The sequence below is a fragment of the Mytilus californianus genome, unplaced genomic scaffold (assembly GCF_021869535.1).
Source record: "Mytilus californianus isolate M0D057914Y unplaced genomic scaffold, xbMytCali1.0.p SCAF_11, whole genome shotgun sequence".
In the NCBI taxonomy this organism is placed as follows: Eukaryota; Metazoa; Mollusca; class Bivalvia; order Mytilida; family Mytilidae; genus Mytilus; species Mytilus californianus.
In genome coordinates, this window is record NW_026262593.1 from 8335237 (window position 1) to 8354977 (window position 19741).

General features: G+C 32.5%; 1 protein-coding gene and 1 long non-coding RNA gene across 2 annotated transcripts; both read left to right on the forward strand.

Moving 5' to 3' along the window:
- Positions 1-5404: 5404 nt before the first annotated feature.
- Positions 5405-10858, forward strand: LOC127719491 (uncharacterized). Its single transcript, XR_007990328.1, has 3 exons — positions 5405-5572; positions 9043-9130; positions 10107-10858. It is a non-coding gene; the product is annotated as an uncharacterized LOC127719491 (long non-coding RNA).
- A 3858-nt stretch (positions 10859-14716) lies between these two features.
- On the forward strand, positions 14717-18389 carry LOC127719484 (glyoxylate reductase/hydroxypyruvate reductase-like). Its single transcript, XM_052225634.1, has 3 exons — positions 14717-15232; positions 16595-16765; positions 17282-18389. Exons 1-3 carry the CDS (start codon positions 15034-15036, stop codon positions 17896-17898), a joined length of 987 nt encoding a protein of 328 aa, XP_052081594.1. The 5' UTR covers positions 14717-15033; the 3' UTR covers positions 17899-18389.
- The last annotated feature ends 1352 nt before the right edge of the window (positions 18390-19741 follow it).

The window sequence follows — 19741 nt, forward strand, 5'->3', positions numbered from 1 at the left end:
TTCTATAAAATCCTTGATGGGACCCTTTATATATACAGTTTTCTATTTTCCCCGGAAAAAAATTAAAAAATATATAATCTTTTGGGAAATAATTCGATTTTGTTGAATTATTTCCCTTCATAATTATGATAAATCCTTTTAGTTCTTCAATTTTAAATTAAAATAAATATTTCATTTTGACCTAACGACAAACTTTTTAAATTGTAGTGGCATGGTCAGTCAACTGATTAGTTGCATGGCTGATTACCAGTTTACTGGTGACCCAGTAATTTTCCATATGACAGTGGCGTGTACCCTTGGGGTGTGTATAACTTATTTTGAATACCTTAATGTTCTGGGGAACATCCTGTCCACGTGTAATACTTAGTATATATTGCAACAGATGACATTAAACAAATTTTCTTTGTAGCATCGGTGTCCATTTCATGTTCAACCACTCAAAATTTTCACAAAAAAGATAATATAATAAAATCATTAAAAAAAAGATTAAAAAAATAAAACACTAGCAAATAAACTTCGCAATGAGTAAACGGGGATTTGTGTTTTCAAGGGCTTATTTCCAGTGGATATATTTCATACTAGATAACTAGACCTGAGATAACTTTTTTTTTGTAATATATATTTTATTATTTTCATATCATTCTCAAATCTCGATCATCTTAAATAAAGATGTACAAAAAAATAATTTTGTTATAACTCATAAATATATGGTTAATCATAATTGTTACAAATTATAAAATCAAAGTCAATGCCCGATGTGCCGCCGTCTGTTGCAAAACTACGAATTAATCTTTTAAATGAAAGACGTGCACTGCCTTCATCGGAACAGAGGAAAGTCCACCTAGTGTACATTAAAGAGTATCCGTTTGTTATGCTGAAAAAAAAAATCATCATAAACTTTTTAGTAGACCTTCTCGTGTAAAAAAAAACCAAACTTTTACTGACTGAATTAGACAAAAAATTATCAATCAAAACTCATTAGAAGTCACTCATAGTAACATTTTGTTTAGACATGAGATAACTTATAGTAAGATTATTTATATAGAACAATTAAAAAAAAATGTCCGATCTGATACACGTACCTATAATGTACAAAATTTTGAACAGCTTCAAATATATGGCCTTATCATTGGTAATACATCATATTTGTATCAGTTATTGCTGAACGTGTAACGAAATTAAAATGAAGAAATAGGCTCGAAACCGCATTTTTTAAAGATATTTTTTTTCAATCCCAAAATAGATAATAGATATGCAGATTAAAGTCCAGATGAGAAGATTAACTTTCTTTTCTACCGAAGTAAATATATTAAAAAGGATTTAGGATATCAATAAATTATTAAATTCATCAATTTATTAAATTTGAACATGTGAACCAAACAACGAAAAAAAATAAACGGGAAATTGACTATACCTTTTTGGTATTAGCCATGAAGCCATGTATGTACCAGCCATTTTAACTTATTGTTTTCTTAACCTTTAAAGAATACATTTTAAAATGAACTACTTTATTTATAGTAGTTCAAGAAAAATATATATATATAATTGTCGAAATCCGGATATGTTGTACACATTTTTGCACCTCATGTTTGCGGTTTACCATCTTTTCCGCAAGTTTATTGTTTTCTGTTTGGTAATAAATTAATAATAATAAGATCTATTTTGTTACATCTTGTGATCCGTTTATTTGGCAATCGCCAATGGCAGTCAGCAGGGTTTAAGAACATCAGTTTTCGACCTGCTAGTCAAATGCGTTTTGTTAAAATATACTTTTTCACTCATTTGGTCTTTTGGAAAATGTTGTTTGCGCTGTATTAAGACCCCACTACCAAGAAATTTGTTTTGCATGCACACGTATAAAAATTGCGGTTTTAATCCAACGCAATCATAGGTTTGAACGTTGTTTTCAATTTAGACTTGTGTATATATATATATATATATTAGATAACTCTTTCCTTTATATTCAATGGAACAAGAAGCGAATTCGTTAGCGAACTAGAGTCGCTATAGAAATAGCGTCGTTACAGGTCTTCTTCTGACCGGCAATAAATCCTTAGCAGTAATGATAGTGGAACGTCCATTGGGCTGTGCTCAGCCACGTACGAATGGGGACGTTGAATCCTTGCAACAATTCTTCGAGTGGACTGTAAGTAGCCTGGTATTAGGTCAATTTTCTGTCCCTCCTTTTTCGTTTGCAGTCGAAATTTTCCGACCGTATCACGGGCGGTCTCAATTAAAAGACCTACATGTACCTATCATATATTATTCGGTACGTCAGACATACCCGGCGACATTAATCAACCAAAAACTCAATATTTTACAGTAGGGAATGAATATCTCCCACGTTCACTTGTCCCTTGAAGGATCAATATTAAATTTCTTCCATCGCCCCCCCCCCCCCCCTTTTATAAGATTACATTATGACGTATGTTTTTTTTTTTTTTCAATTTTAGGAAAGACCAACAAATCGATTTTTATCACCAAATTTGTCTTTGCTGAGATTAGGGGACGACCATTTGATATTCTGGGGGGGGCCAGGAGGATTTGTTTTTGATCGGTTATTTATTTTTGTAAACTAAGAGGACAGATTATCTATTTTCTGCACTGTTGAAGCAAGATTTTTCATTTTCATTAAAGCAAGGGACTGATTATTTATTTTCACAACTATATTTATAATATTTGAAAACATACAATTTTTATTATAAATAATACATGAATAGTCCAATCATTATGTACCATTTAATCAGAGTTAATCATCATCATCTGTAGAAATGAATCTTCTGAATTCCTAACTGCATATACATGTATTGCATACATACAAGATATTAAAGTTTGGCTGTAATTAGTGTCTTTTAAAAGTATTGCAAATCATTTATGCCGAGCGGAGCGAGGCTAAAAAAAATTTAAGGGTTTTGGAGCTGCTGAAGGCCACAAGTTGCTATAGAACTAATGATGCAAAATGTGTTTCCCATACCCTTTCTTAATCTGAAAATGAAATTTCTGTTTTAATCATTTTTTGACAATATTTTGGTCTCAAAGCAACATGTATAGATTCAGTGTAAGACTTAAGTTTTTAGGAACAACATCAAAAGACAAAGATAAAGCAAAAATTTAATTCACATAGTTAAGTATGTGGCTGCTGTTTTTTTTTTTTTTAACTCTTGATCAAGTTAATAACAAAATTACTAAATTACAAAAGGAATGCAACACTATCAGAATACAGAAGGGCAATCAATGAACAAAAGACAAATAAATAAGAAACATTGATCCCCAAAAAACAGGAGCTACGTCTGAGGGAGAACAGAACTTGCTTCTTGCAAGACACTTGCCGTGAAAACAATTTGATATGAAGACAAGCTTTTGGTTTTGAAATTTCCTACATGAGGCATTTGCCTGAATGTAGTTACTGCCATATGTAATAAAAGTAAGTTAAGTGTTCCTGAGACAATATACCTCAAGTTAAATGAAACCCATTTTTCAGACATTTCAAGTATTTTAAATAATATTTATACTTTTATTATTCAAAGATTTGGGAAGTGATTCCCGATTTTTTTTGAATAAAAAGTTGAATTTTATGAATATCTGGTGCAATCTCATGCTCTCAAATAGACCTGCCGAGTTATTTATTTTTAATACATTGCAAGTCAGGTTATTTATTTTCAAACTACCACAGAACAAACCATTTATTTTTGTGATTATCAAGGCTGAGTTATTTATTTTCAAAATCCTCCTGGCCCCCCCCAGAATATCAAATGGTTGTCCCCTTAACACTAAAAAAGTATAACAAAACGTAACGATTGAAAACTCACAGTTCAGTTTTTAAGATATTTTTTTCTTTGGAAACTAACAGACTAATTTTCAAAAAGTTTTTTTCTTGAACCATTATTTATTAAAACGAATTTGTAAACAAAAGTTTTTCTTAAATATTAATAATGATCAATGATTGTAAAGAAAAAAAATCCATCATAGTAGTTTGTTAATTTACTGGCTCCATGGTGTTAAACATGTCACCTTTCTTTTACAAATAACTGATTAAAAATATGAAGCCTTTACTGTAAAATAAATCATTCTGATAAAAATAAATGCATCCAGATTTTTCTCTCATAACCTTTCAACAGTTATTGTAAACTAATTTATTCGAACTATAATAGTCCTATGACTTGCTGTCCGTTTACCAATATTTATACTTTATAAAGTGTTTTCATATTCATTGATCATTAACTTCATGTTTTGCGAATATTTAAAGGGGGATAATTATTATAGCCAGTAATAGCTAACAATTTATCTAAAGAAAACGAGATGCTATATTCAAATTCTGAGATATGAATCTAGTTCTTTAAAAAAAATTCTCAACAACAAAATTCTACACTTTCATTTATCAGGGTCTTTTTGTCTCCGCTTCGAAGCCGCCATCCCGTACCAAACATATCTATTCGTTTGGCAATATACAATCCTGTAAGCAATATCAGGAACATATATATTGACTTAGATGTTAGATATACTGTTCCCAGGCAATATACAACAGGCAGTAGATCTGAATTTGTAAATTGTTATTTTGGATTTTACCTGATTAGGACGTGTCTCGTTGAATTTTCTAATAAACTTACACACACATAATCTGACTTTTAATCGTAATGTTATGAGATCTATAAGAACATAGAGCTACTGTATAGGCCTAGTTGCATGCAAGTCTTTACAAATTATATATTTTGGTATGCTATAGTTTTTTTGTTTTTTTAGTTTTTGACATGGCGTTGACTCGAGTTTGATATATTATGCATCTTTTGTGCTGTATTTTAACAATTATTTACAAGCATGCTGCATGTTTACACATTCATCACTATACCGCATCTAAATATAGCTTTATTGTAAAAAAAAAATAAGGAGATGTAGTATGATTGGTGATGAGACAACTATCAACCAGAATTTAAAATGTCTGATATAAGCAATAAATACTTACTTTCTTTACTCAGAGTGATCGTAAATTAATCAGATAAGCTGGAGGAGGGGTGGGGGCTTCATATTAAAAGAAAAGAAATAAGCATTAGCTTTTTGTGATAAAAATATAATAAACTCACAGTAACAGAAATAGCTCTTGAAAGCTCTGTCAGATCCCAGCACTTTTAACTGTTTTTTGACGCGTGCTAAAAAATGCAGCACCTGGTTACAGGAGCTCTTTTGACGCGTGCTAAAAAATGCAGCACCTGGTTACAGGGGCTCATTTGACAAATTATCATCTTTCGTAATTTAAAGTTATAAAATCTAAATTTTAAGTGATCTAAAATGTTCATGACTAACGAGTATTTTCACTTGTACGATTTTTCTGTGAAATGAGTCTAAGAGTATATACATGATCATACATGTATATCGGTATACTGACTGCATAGTAAAATATTTATGTACCTATTAGTTGCGGCTCATTTTGGTCTTTTAAGTAAGTTTCCTTCCCCTGCATTACTTGATCGCTTTTGTAAAAAATAAACAGCACAACAACAACAGCACTCGACGTCAGTATTGTACCAAAAAATGAAAAAAAATATTCAAAAAGAAGGCTCATAAAATTCAAATATTGGTAAGCACACACACTAACTTGTCACTACAGACATGATCTTTTTGTTACTCGTTTCTTCCACAGGACAAGGACGTATATTAGATGAGTTATCAGACTACACGAAATTTGTCGGACCGTCGGACAAATCCGGTGAATAATGGATCGGTCTGGTAAAATTTTGTTGAATTCCGGTCCGAATGTCCGGTGTTGTTTTTTTCATGGATTTTTCTAAAAACCCTACATTTTTCCCAATTTTGGGAGCAAAATACCCAAACGATCTCGAAATTCATTTTCATCTTTATTATTCATGACAACGATGTTTATTTTGTTCAACCGCTAGCTTTATGCCGAAAATCGCCAACAAGTAATGTGTAAATCCGAGTAAAAACATATCTGACTGACAAAAACAACAATGGCTGCCATCAACCGGAAATGTAGACAATACCGGATCAGATTCCGGGAACGGATAAGGCCAATTCCGGGTTTTGCCGATCAAATACAATAAATAAAAAAATAAAAAATCCAAGCAGGTTCACAAAATACAGCTATGAAATATAAACACTAGAATTGAAAACCAAAAGATATAAGAAAAAGAAAGAAGATACAGGAAATATTTTATACAGAAACTCTAAATTATTTTTAGTTCACAAATAATTTTCATGTCAAAATCCAATAAAATGTGACATTACTTTTCTTTATCACTGAAATGCATTCAAGCAATTGTGCACAACTTTCATTGAAATATACACTCTTGTCACATGACTTTGTTTTTGTGCATTTTGGAGAGGAGTAGGGCACAACAAGTCATAAGTTTGTTGTATTTTGTCGGATAATATACAATTATATGTAAAAAAATTGGTCTGGTAAAATTTCATTCGGTCTGGTAAAGCTAGGTTGTTTACCAGACCGAATGTCCTGTAAAAATAAAATTCATTCGTGTAGTCTGAGTTATACGTCCTTGCACAGGACGATGTCGATGGTGGGGAAAACATAGTCCAAATAATTATGACGTCTTCCAAGGCTATTTAGGCGTCTTAGAAAAAAATAAAAAAAATAGCCTTGCCAGACGTCATAATTATTTGGACTAGGGAAAAACCAACAAATCATTAGTTCCCCAAATGAGTATCCTAGTTTAAAGGTTTTTTTTTAATATACATGATATAGCTATTTCATATTGGAATGGCACATTTTCATGAAAAATCAACAAATGATCCAAAAGTCGGAAAGATGAATATAGTCCTCTGACTTCACAAACTTGGAAACAGTTGTGATGTTGCTTCGCTGAGCTATAGATAACAGTACGACCATCAACAATGAGCAAAATTCACACCATATATAGACATAGGTGCTTGAGGACAGGAGTCGAGATTCACGTTGATAGTAAACATGCATATTAAGAGTAAAAATATGGTATATTAGTATATATATGGTACAAATAAGTGATCATGGTGATATATATTGAAAAATCTAAGATTTATGATAATAAGGGGGAGGGACTATTGGGGGGGGGGGGGGGGTTCTAAACAGGATCCTGTCCTCAAGCACCTATGCATATAGAAAGCTGTAAATATAATAAAAGGCCTCGAAATGATAAATGTAAAACAAATCAACAAGAAGCCTAACATTTATAATAGAATTTAAAATAAAATTGAAAATAGAAATGGGGATTGTGTCAGAGAGACAATAACCCGCCCAAAGAGCAGATAACAGTCGAAGGTCACCAATGTGACTTCAATGCAGCGAGAAAATCCCACAACCTGAGGCGTGCTTCAGCTGGCTCCTAAACAAAAATGTATACTAGTTCAGTGATAATGGACGTCATACTAAACTCCGAAATATATAAAAGAAACTAAAATTAAAAATCATACAAAACTGACAAATGCCAAAGGCTCCTGACTTGGGGTTAAAAGCCTATATACTGTTAATTTCAGAAATTATTGCATGCATTTATTAATATTGCCAATTAACATAATCATGATAATTTCCCTTTCAATTTAAAAAAAATTCTGATTTAAGTTTTTATTGTATATTGGGACTTTGGATAGTCTCAAGAATGCTTTCACCAATTTTTATGAAACTTTGGTGAATTGATTTTATATATTGACATAAACTCCCTTTTCATTTTTATGACCCATAGTGGGTCAACCCTTGACCGTCTGTCCCAAAGTCATTGGTTTTTGTTCTCTAATTTAGTTTGCCTCAACCAAATGTTATAAAACTTTTACAAAAGCTTATTACCACAATAATCAGATCAAGTGTGAATTTTGGGGGTGTCAGTGTTACCGTTCTAGAGTTATGCCCCTTTACAAATGGAAAAGTTGCTGAATTTTTGGTTTCCCGCTCTCTAACTTTAACTTTAGTTTGCCTCAACCAAATGTTGTGAAATTTGCACACAATGCTTATTACCACAAAAAACAGTTTGAATTTTGGTGGTGTCACTTTTACTGTTCTAGAGTTATGTCCTATACAGATGGAAAAAATGATGAATTTTTCGTTTCCTTCCACTAAATTAAGTTTGCCTCAACCAAATTTTATTAAACTTTAATGCAATACTTTTTACCACAAAATCAGATCAAGTTATAATTTTAGTAGTATAAATTTTATCTTCCTTCAGTTATCTTCCTTTATAACTTTATATGATATGCAAGCCGGAGTATCATCCCCTATTTATTTTTATATAAGATGCAGAGTTATGGAATTTTAGTTGTTGGAAAATTGTTTAAAATTGTCCATTTTCACACTTTGGAAGGTTTTAGAATTGTATTTGTTCAAAAATCACGGCCTTAAACTTATATACACTTGCGATATCCCTAAATGGAGCCAAATTATTTTCATGTTTGTTTCAATGAATACCACTCTGTGTGCATGTCCTATTTTAGCTCACCAGGCTCGAAAGGCCAAGTGAGCTTTTCTCATCACTTGGCGTCCGTCGTCCGTTGCCGTTGTTAAATTTTTACATTTTGAACTTCTTCTAGAGAACCACTGAATGGAATGGAATCAAATATGGCATGAATGTTCCTTATGAGGTGCTGACCAAGAGTTGTTACTTTATTGCCGATCTATCATTCAACATGGCCGGCAGCTGGGGACTTAGTTTAAGATAGAACCCTATAGGAAATACAAGCAAATGTCTTCTTTTAGAGAACCACTGAATGGAGTGAAACCAAACATAGCATGAATGTTCCTTATGAGGTGTTGACCAAGTGTTGTTACTCTGTAGCCGATCCATCATCCAAGATGGCCGCCAGCGGAGTAGGACAATATTAAACCAAATATGGCCTCAATCATTATTAAAGTATCTGTTATGATATTATCTTTTTTATATGATTTCGTAAACCCAAATAAAGTCAGGTGAGCGACACAGGCTCTCATGGACTCATGGTACAGCTTTTTATTAAACACGTATTGATATATACATTAAACATGTTAAACAGCAAAATAATTATTGATGCAAGATGTCATTTAATAATTTTTACTCTTTTTATGTGTAGGACAAGAACTATAGAAGATACAGAGAAATTATAAACAGCAGAAATGATAGGCAATTTAAAATTTGCAGAAGTCAACAAAACCTAAATGGTAAGTAAACTCATCATAGATACCAGGATTAAATTTTGTATTTACCCCAGACGCGCATTTTGTCTACAAAACACTCCTCAGTGATGCTCGATAAGACTCATAAGGCCATTTTTATAAAAGTTATTGCCCTTGAAAGATGATTATCATGATTATTATAAAATAAAAAGATGTGGTATATTCAATATGAAAACTATTAATCATGGCTCTAAGAAAGCAATTATAGGCAGTGACGGCCTTCAATAATGAGAAAATACATACCCTATTGTCAAAGTAGTCAGCTATAAAAGGCCCTCAGACAAAAAATTGAAATAATCCCAACTGTAGAACTAATTGCCTAGTTTATAACAAAACAAATTAAAAAAAATAAATATGACAGATATGAAACAACAACAACCACTAAATTTTAGTGTCAGAATAAACTACAGGCTCCGAACTTGGGACAGGCACAATCAGAATATGGCAAAGTTATAAAAAATAAGAAGATGTGGCATTATTGCCAATAAGACAACTCTTCACCAGACAACAAATGACATACCAGTAGATTTCCTGCAAAAAAATAAACAGTCCGGACTAAGCAGGAAATTTATACCTTTCCCTTAATCGAAAAGACACAAAGATCTGTTAGTACTCACAGTTACTGACAGCTAGTTAAAAATCAATAAAAACTAATACATGTAATAAAAAAAATCAGGATTGTGAGCACTCAACCCTACCTTAACTTTGGACAGAGGTTTAACAGCTCAACATATAAAGAACAAACTGTAAAATAACCGTTGCAATTGACTCGAAAGATTGATAAAATGCACAAAATCAACATATATAAAAACCCATAGACAAAAAGCACGGAATTAAGAGAACTTACAGGTAAGAAAGGAAATATTCTTAAAATGTTCATAAACATGACAAAATAAGCTTCTTTATTGCTGTTACTCTCTCCATTTATAACATTTTATTTGTTTATTTTGTGTATTTATAGGTGATCAGACATCTTGGTTTTCATGATCAATAGGTCAATACTGAAGAGGAAACTGAAAGTTGATATCTATCTACATGGTGTGCTAATTGGATTAATGTGAAATGGAATGTGTGTTTTCCTGCAAAAAAGAAATAGGAAATTTCATCATAATCACATGATAATGGCTATAAACAAAATGGAGTTCTATCATAGATGCAGAAAAACAAAATTGTATAAATGCAACAACATATTATATATATTCGTCAAAAGAAGGGAGAAATGAAGAAAAAAACACCAGCTTTATCCACTCATTTACATCGCTCCCTCATATCAAATATACTGAAGAAGATCTTCGAAGAACAAATTGCAAAAATGTTTTCTCTAAGATTTGAAGGAAATTGTTTAGTGAATGGAATAATTTATGCATTGAACTTTTACGTAGTGGATTGAATAACTGTACACAGCAGCTGAAACAGAGGAAAATTAAAATTTACAAGAAAAGTGTTTATTTTATTATTTAATTTGCAAATATGAACGCATTCTTATGAACACCACAAATGGTATGACATTCAAATTGGTTGCTTATTAATGTATACAATTGAAACAATAACAAAGAAAACAGAATACTTTGCTACAAAAAAATATTTTATAAATCAAAGTTAAAGTCATATAAAGTATGTACAATACCTTGACCTAAACAGTCAGACTCACTGTATTGTTTTTGTATGTCATGATAATTTTGAGTCAAAAATTTATTTAAGTTTTAAATATCATTTGTATCATTTATTAAGTCTTGTAAACATTATGTTCATACTGTTTGTATAGTGAAGAAATTTACAATGAGTAAAAATAGGGGAAAACATTTCCTACAGGGAAATTTGATGTACAGAAATTTCCTTAGAGGAAATTTGGAGAACAATGTTTTCCTTTGAGGAAATTTGTGGTATTGAATTTTCCCTCAAGGAAAAGTGTTTGTTAAAAATTTCCTCAAAGGAAATTGCAGTTGACAAAATTTCCTCACAGGAAAAAGTATTTCCTCAAAGGAAAATTTGAAGCTTCAAATTTCCTCAGAGGAAAATTTGAAGCCATTAATTTCCTCAGAGGAAATAGAATTTCCTCAAAGGAAAATGTGAAGCCGCAAATTTCCTCAGAGGAAATAGAATTTCCTCAAAGGAAATATTAATGCAGCAAATTCCCTAAGGGAAATCTTTTTCCCTTGAGGAAAATACAATTTCCCTGAAGGAAAAATCTTTTTCCTTTAGGGAAATTTGATTTCCCTTGAGGAAAATTACTTTTCCTCTGAGGAAATTGTTGAAAAAAGGGGCATAACTTTTTCAACAGTGGTGCTAGAGTCAAAAAATTTTAGGACAAATATCAGGGAACCAATACCAACCAAGTTATCAACTTCATTTTGACTTAACTCCAAAAATTAAGGTGACAACTTTTGCACTCAGCGGAAGTGCAAACTTGTCCTGGAGACTGTTACTGGTAGGAAATACATATGTGACAAGATTCATCCCATCAATCATCAAAGACCATACAATAACTCCAAAACTGATCTACTGTCGGTGTCTAACATTACATTGGAATCTTTGAATGTGCAAGCAGTCGCAACCTGAAACAGATTAAAACAATCCACAAAGTATCATGTATAAAATACCTCAACTTTAATTGTACAGAAAGTGTTGATACACGCGTGTCATTTTCTGTCTGATTGCTTTTATACCCTATACAAGTTTCATTTACTATATTACAAGAATTATGATAAAATGTGCTGTATTTCACCCTTTAAGATATATGTAGTGTTGATATATAAACTGGGAAGACGTAAATGGGTTCAGTACCTTATCGATGTGAAATATTTATTTAAATATAATTATACAATACGTTTATTTCGATTCCTTTTATAACATAATTAAAAAAAAAACCCGTGAATCCATATGTGAAGATTTAAAACAAATTCAAAATAGTATGCCTCCCCTTTTTTGTCGATATTGTAACGAACCTTGTGGTGTCTGAAATTTTCTGTAAGGACACCCTCTAGCTTCACCTAAGTACATTGTAATAGACAATAATATGAGATAAAACTTATCTGAGATTACGTTGTCGCTTTTTGAACCTTCCATGACATGGATTGTTGATCTTCTGCATCCCAGAATTTCAATTTGAATTTTTCAAACTCATGATTATTTGCGCACGCGCCAACTATGTTTCCTATTTATTGTTTGTTGTGTTCTTAACCTAAACATGTTTAGGCACATGTCACGTTTAGCTTATTGTTATATCTAACTTCAAGTGTCTTGTGTTCTAACCCTAAACATGTTTAGAGGAAAATCACGTTTAACATTAAAGTGTTTAGGATAAGAACACAATCCTAACCATGTTTAGATCTAAACATGTGCTTAAAGTGTTCTATCGCTAAACTCCTTTTTTACAGTGAATATTTCTATCTTTACTTACATTTAATAGAACTATATAACTATTTATCATATCTTCTTTTTGCAATATGTTTTTCCAATGATTTGGTATACTCTTTCTTATTTGTATTATTTCAGCCATCCAATTTCTTTTTACATTTGAACTTATATAAGATTTTTTCTTTTGATATTCTACCTTTGTCATTATTTACGTAGATTATATTGTCTTTTATCCAAAGATCACAGATCAAATGGCGACAATATTTTCATTTTTTAATTTTATAATAAAAGACCTGGACGAAACAGTTATGTGTGATATTATCCTTTATTATTCTGTTTCATAAATTGAAGTCATGACCATCTTCGAACGGAGCTTGTTTATAGTATCCATGGCCACCGTCATTTTACACAAAACTAATGAAAATTTGGAAGCTTTTTTGAAAAATTCTCAAGAAAATATACAGCGCTCCAAATTTGACTCCCTTCTCCTGCTTTTGGTACACAAAAGGCCAACCTTAAGCCGGGAGAAAAAAAAATACGTTTCAGGGCGGATGTTCTACGCTTATATAACATGCGTTAACCATACATAGTAGTATGCTATCATGGTTTTAACACTTATTCATTAAACAGGGAATAAAGGAGATGTGAAGAATACGCCAATAAGAAAGAACCCATAATGACCAACGACAAAAAGCCCTCAAAAACGTTAGGAGGGCAACAGTTAGGTCTTCAATAATAGAGAGGGTTCAGTACAATACGTGAAGCTCGAAATACTCATGAGTCTACAAGAATAGCGAATACATTAATTAAATAGAAATAATTATAGATCATCCCTAAACAGCCTTTTTTCCAAATAACAAAGACATTAACATACTAGTACCATGACATATGACAACTACATGTACTAACGAGGTTCCTGACATGTACATGAAAATATGGCGGGTGTATACTAGTTAGATCTCCAATCTTCTCCTTGAGACAAAACCTACTTAAGATAACACTATTACAATGAAAAGCAGTACATAAAATTCGCTCAGCCTTAAAATAAGGATAAATAACAAAAACTCAAATCAAATCAAATATTATACCGCATTTAAAAAATGCTCGAATATTATTGAAAACAAGCTCATAGTATTTAACCTGCAGATAAACAATCTTTCCTCCTACACTTAATACTGGTTAGTGTACTTCATAGTTAGCTTACGTAAATAATAGCATATTTTTTTCGAAAGGTTTAAAGTTAATAATTTTTAATGAAAATCTGGATTCGCTAGGTCTTATTTTCGTGTTTTTTGCTGTAGTCTTTCCATGAAGATCAAGTTCACGCGAGGTTGATTTTCCCACTTTACAAAAATATTTCCCAGTGTTTTAATGTCACGTCACCATACGATACAAAACGATCAAGAGATAGAAATATAACATTTACAAAAGACTGCAAGGAGAAATATGATGATAGATGACTACTTAACGTCCAGTGGCAAATTAATATGCATATTCAGGACGAGAACAAGTTAATGTAATATCAGAATTAACCCTGCTTTGTCCTAGACTGACACGCTGAGCCGTTTTTCTAACGTGCTAGTTCATAGGTAACAGTTCGCAGGAAGACATGTCACCTTACCCGAATACATTATTCCTACTCCGATTCAATCAAAAGTCTTTGCTCTTTCTCCTTAATGCCGCGCGTGCTTAGCGGAGAAGCAGTAAATACCAGTTTTAAAGTCTTTGGTTTGCCCCGGCCGGGGTTCGAACCCACGACCCCCCGCAATCGAGGCGAACACGCTACCACGAGACCACCGACGGCGAGGCGGTTGAACGGAGAAAGAAAGGTGGTAGGTATCGAGAAAGGTATACTCGCACGATCTTTATATTAAATCAAAGGGTAAAGTCTATATCCTTTGAAAATAGAGAAAAGACAATTAGGTACAAGTACAAATTGTATGTATCAAGCTTAAAAGCTTACTCGTGTGATATATATTTATGAATGCTCTTTCAATAGATTAAATCGAGTTTTAAATGTTATGTATGCTGATAATTAATTTCAGATTAAAATGTCAGATCATACAAAACATCTCATCTCTTAAATCGTTCTGAAATGAGACAGAAGTCGATGTTAATTAGCAAACATGTTTACAAGTTGATCAAGGTTATAATAAGACAGAGGTATTAATTAAAATAATCTTTACTATTCTGCTTTCTTATTGTTTAACGCACCCTTTTGTCGTCATTAAGATTTTCGAATACTGTTCGGTGAGTTGCGGAGGTTGTCGTGTCCTTCATTTGACATTGTCTACTATCGATCGATAGAAGAACTGATTCTCCGCATTAAGTTTCTCACGTAATCCTTTCGTCGATTTCACTACTGTCCAGTATTGTATAAAGCCGATTACAGTGTCGTAGACACTTCAACATTAGCAAATGTGTCTTTCTATTTTTACTCACAAGGAAGGTTTGCACAAATAGTTATAAATAACATTTGAATAACTTTTTTTTATGTTAGATTAAAACGTTTTATAGCATATCGAGAGAGAATGACAAAAATTAAAGTTTTTGTGACTAGGAGAATACCGAAACCTGGACTTGATATATTACTACAGGATTGTGATGTACAGTTCTGGGACAGCGATGAAGCCATTCCGCATGAGGAACTTCTCAAGAAAGTCAAAGGTGTAGGAGCTTTGCTGTGCATGCTGACTGATAAAATTGATGAAGAAGTACTAGCAAAAGGAGGTAAATTACATTTTTATTTACTTTAAAAGTTTTTTCGAACCTATGGATCAACATCGTAATATTTATAGATATAATCATGTAAAGCTTTTACGTTTTTTTTTCATAACGTGCATCATATTAACAGCTTTTTGCTTAAAATCAGCCGAGGTAACCTGTTAACCTAATAACTTCATTTCTGATAGAGCGAACAGTACTTATTCAAGACATTGCTTAGTAATTCGGCATCGTTAAGTGATAATACACCTTATCGCTATTCCCGCTTGACCCGAGAATCTGTCCCGCTCGAACTTTTGACGTCACACAACAATCACTTTTCCATTGTGGCGTCAAATATTTTCTATTATGACGTCAAAATTTTACGGGAACTTGTGTGATGTCCAGTAATGGCGGACAAATAGCGATAAGGTGTATTGTTTATTCTCTTTTCATATGACGTGTAACGGCACTTTTAATTGGATGACATCCTGTCGTCAATTACACAGTTGACGTTCTAAATCACTAGCAAGTGTCAATTGAGATTTGACGGTCTTAAATACTCACTGGTTCCACTACGCGTCACCAGTCAAACTTCATTTGCGACGAGAATTTCTTACTTAATGTTTTCTAAATTGTATCGTAACTAGTAATTTTTGAAAGAAAAATGGTGATCTGTAAAAAGCAACATCTTAAGTGCACCTCGAGTTATAACGAACACGTTTACACCATTTTTTTTAATGTTTTGTTATATTTTAGATTTTTTTTTTTAAATTCGTTTAAAGGATTCAAAACTGAAGAATATTGTATAAAAATTTATGTTGAGTTGACAATAAGACTTAAGTGCATCCGTCAGACACAATTTGAAACATCTTACATAATTCTATTGATTTTGTTAAGTCTTGCGCAATTCTATGGATTTTGTTAAATATATAATATCATCAAAACTTTCAATCTGAAGAGGACAATTGCAATCCACTTTAAGAGGGTCTGGAAAGGGGGGAGGGGGTGGGGGTGGGGTGGTCCTTCATTTCTGTATTCTTTAATTATTTAGGCTATTTTTTCTATTCTTTATAATTTTGCACATTATTTTCTATCGTTTGTATTTTAGCTCCTCATTATTCTCTATTCTTTATTTTTAGGCCATTTTTCTCTATTCTTTATATATTTTTGCCCATTATTCTCTATTTTGTAACCCCCCCATCTACACCCTCCTTTATTTGGTTTCAAAATTCGATGCATGTGATAATTTTAACAATTAAATAAATGAAAAGTACCGAAATGGCATCATTTAATTCGTTTGGACAATTTCATACTTTAAAAATATTTTTTGCAGTGTAAGGGAAATAATTCAGATTCAGACCAATAACAAATATGCTCTTTTAACAGGCGAAAACCTGCGTATTGTGTCGACCATGTCAGTAGGTTATGAGCACATTGATCTTGAAGCTTGTAAAAGTAGAGGGATAGCTGTAACGAATACACCAAATGTGTCGACTGATAGTGTGTCAGAACTGACGGTGTCTCTTCTTCTGCTGGTCGCCAGAAGACTATATGAAGGTACATGTAGTTTTAAAAGTAGTCTTTTAAATTAGTTAAAATATATTATTTGTACTCAAGATATATGCAAATGTTTATCTTATATATAAATAAGAAGATGTGGTATGAGTGCCAATGAGACAACTATCCATCCAAGTCACAATGTGTAAAAAGTGAACAATTATAGGTCAAAGTACAGCCTTCAACACGGAGCCTTGGCTCACAACGAACACGAAATTTTTCAGTTAGTATCTTTGTGAAGACTAAAAACGATAAAAATATTAACGATTATTCAGACCACAAAATACTATATAGAAAACTAAAGATTAAGCAACACAAACATCAACAAAAATCGAGAGTGATCTCAGGCGCTCCGGAAGGGTAAGCAGTTCCTGCTCCACATTTGTTAACCATCGCAAGGATGACTTTAGCTGACTCAGTTTATATGTGCTTTTTTAACATAGTATTTAATTGAATTCGGTATGCATACAGAACCCCTTTCCGTTTTATTACATATCTACATCCATTATATTTCAGGAATACGTGCTGTACATGGAGGAGAATGGGGTAAATGGAAACCTATGTGGCTATGTGGAGTAGAATTAACAAACAAAACAGTTGGAATCCTCGGACTTGGTCGTATAGGATACGGGGTGGCTAAACGACTGAAACCTTTCGGAATTGAGAGAATTATTTACCATGATGTCTGCAGAGTCAGTTACGCTGACGATATTGGTGCTTCATATGTAGATTTTTCCACTTTGTTGAATGATTCTGACGTCATTTGTATCTGTTGTAACTTAACTCCACAAACCAAGCACAAGTTCAATACGAAGGCTTTCGAAAAGATGAAGAATAGTGCAGTTTTGGTTAATTCTGGGAGAGGCGGAGTAATTCAACATGATGATCTATATGAAGCATTACGTACAAACTCTATTGCTGCTGCCGGATTGGATGTTACTGAACCGGAACCACTTCCTAAAGATCATCCGTTATTGACATTAAACAACTGTATTGTTCTTCCACATATGGGTAGTAATACGTGGGAATCAAGAAACAGTATGTCGGAAATTGCTGCAAATAACATTATGGCTGTTTTAAAAGGTACAACTGCAGTAGGTGAAGTTATTCCTCCGCGAAAGAACGGTCTATAATAGAAAATGTACTACATGAACCACATTGTTATTTATAACGTTATTTGTCTCCGATTGTCGTATTTGTAATCGATTCAGAAAATACTTGTGTACCTATATTATACATTTTATCAATTCCATCAGCGTATTTTACAGACCGGGTATGTGGTTGATGTTGTCAGTTACTTTGCATTTTCAAAAGAGTTCACCAAGACGTTATTTCCATCTAATGACATGACGTTATTTCCATCCAATGACGTCACGTTATTTTAAGGTGGATCATTGATATATATTTTCTCAGAGAGGATTTTCTTATACATTGCCAAAATGTAGATTTTGCCATGCATTTTTCAAAAATATAATAAAAGTTATGGGTCACCGTGTTATATTTCAAGCTACAAATCATGCAAAACTGGCCAAATTTGTATAGATTATTCATGAAAAAACACTTTTTTGTGAATAAAAAGAAATCTATGAGATTGAATTTTGAAATAAAATATGAGAAGATAGGTTTTAAAATATCATGCTTTAAGAAAATGAAAAGAAAAAATTATGTTACCGAACTTGTTTTCTTCAAGTAAAACAGCGAAAAATGCTGTAACATTCCTTTATACAAATTTACTGTTTTAGTTTTATCCCCTTAAATGGAAAAGTTGAAAAATTGATTCCAACAAAAACAAATATGTAGAACTTACACATTAATTGCTAATTTGTCTCAAAATTTGCAGATTTAAGCAAAGAACTAGACTGATTGTGTATTGCTATTCTACAACCCAAGATGGCGGTATACATTTAATCTACCTTAATATCGGGGTTACGTACAATGAAATTACATCCATAATTCCTTAGATTGTGAAACGGCGAGTTGCTGAGGGTCGAGAAGTGTTTAGTGTATTTATATATATAAATTGGCCACTCTGTTTTCTTTCTACAAATGTCATTCAAAAGTAACATTTACACACAAAAGTCTGGCAAATAGATAATATCAACCATATGAAAAAGAATCGATTTTGTTGAACTGATCGAAGGTCATCTGATTTTCCGTTTTGAACTATTTTTACCAAGATCATATAGGGAAGAAATTTATCCTTGTTTATTTCTTTAACTAAGTTAAAAAATGCGAAATGTTTGCTTTCAATGTCCATATGTTCCATTTTAAAGTTTCAATCTGAACCAAAAAATAAATGTTACACAGTAGTTAATTCAGTCAGTCTATCAGAATGTACCGGTTATATTTCTTTGTAGTATACTTAGTCTAATGAATCATAAGGAAGACCAGATTCGTTATAAGTTTTAGAATGTAATATATTATTGAATTGTAATTGTAGAAAGTATTGCAAAGACTTGGAGTATGAATAACAACCTAAAGTGATCGCCTTGTTGAAATATCAAATATACTAAACAAATCATTTTTAATTTAAGTTTCTTGTGTATAATTTGGAGTTTAGTATGGCGTCCATTATCACTGAACTAGTATACATATTTGTTTAGGGGCCAGCTGAAGGACGCCTCCGGGTGCGGGAGTTTCTCGCTGCATTGAAGACCCATTGGTGGCCTTCGTCTGCTGTCTGCTCTATGGTCGGGTTGTTGTCTCTTTGACACATTCCCCATTTCCATTCTCAATTTTAAATCTTAGTGTAACTTGTATAGCGTTGTGCATTTTATACAATTCTAACATACACAGAACTGGAAAGATGCAGCAAGTATATATAATTTAATATTCTATGAATAATCGTATGTACATGCAACAGGTATATCCATCTTAGAATGACGTTTTGTGATGCATACGATCAAGATAAAACTTACTGGTGTTTTACAACATGGTTCATAATGTACATTGTGTAAACAGCTATACTACTAAAAT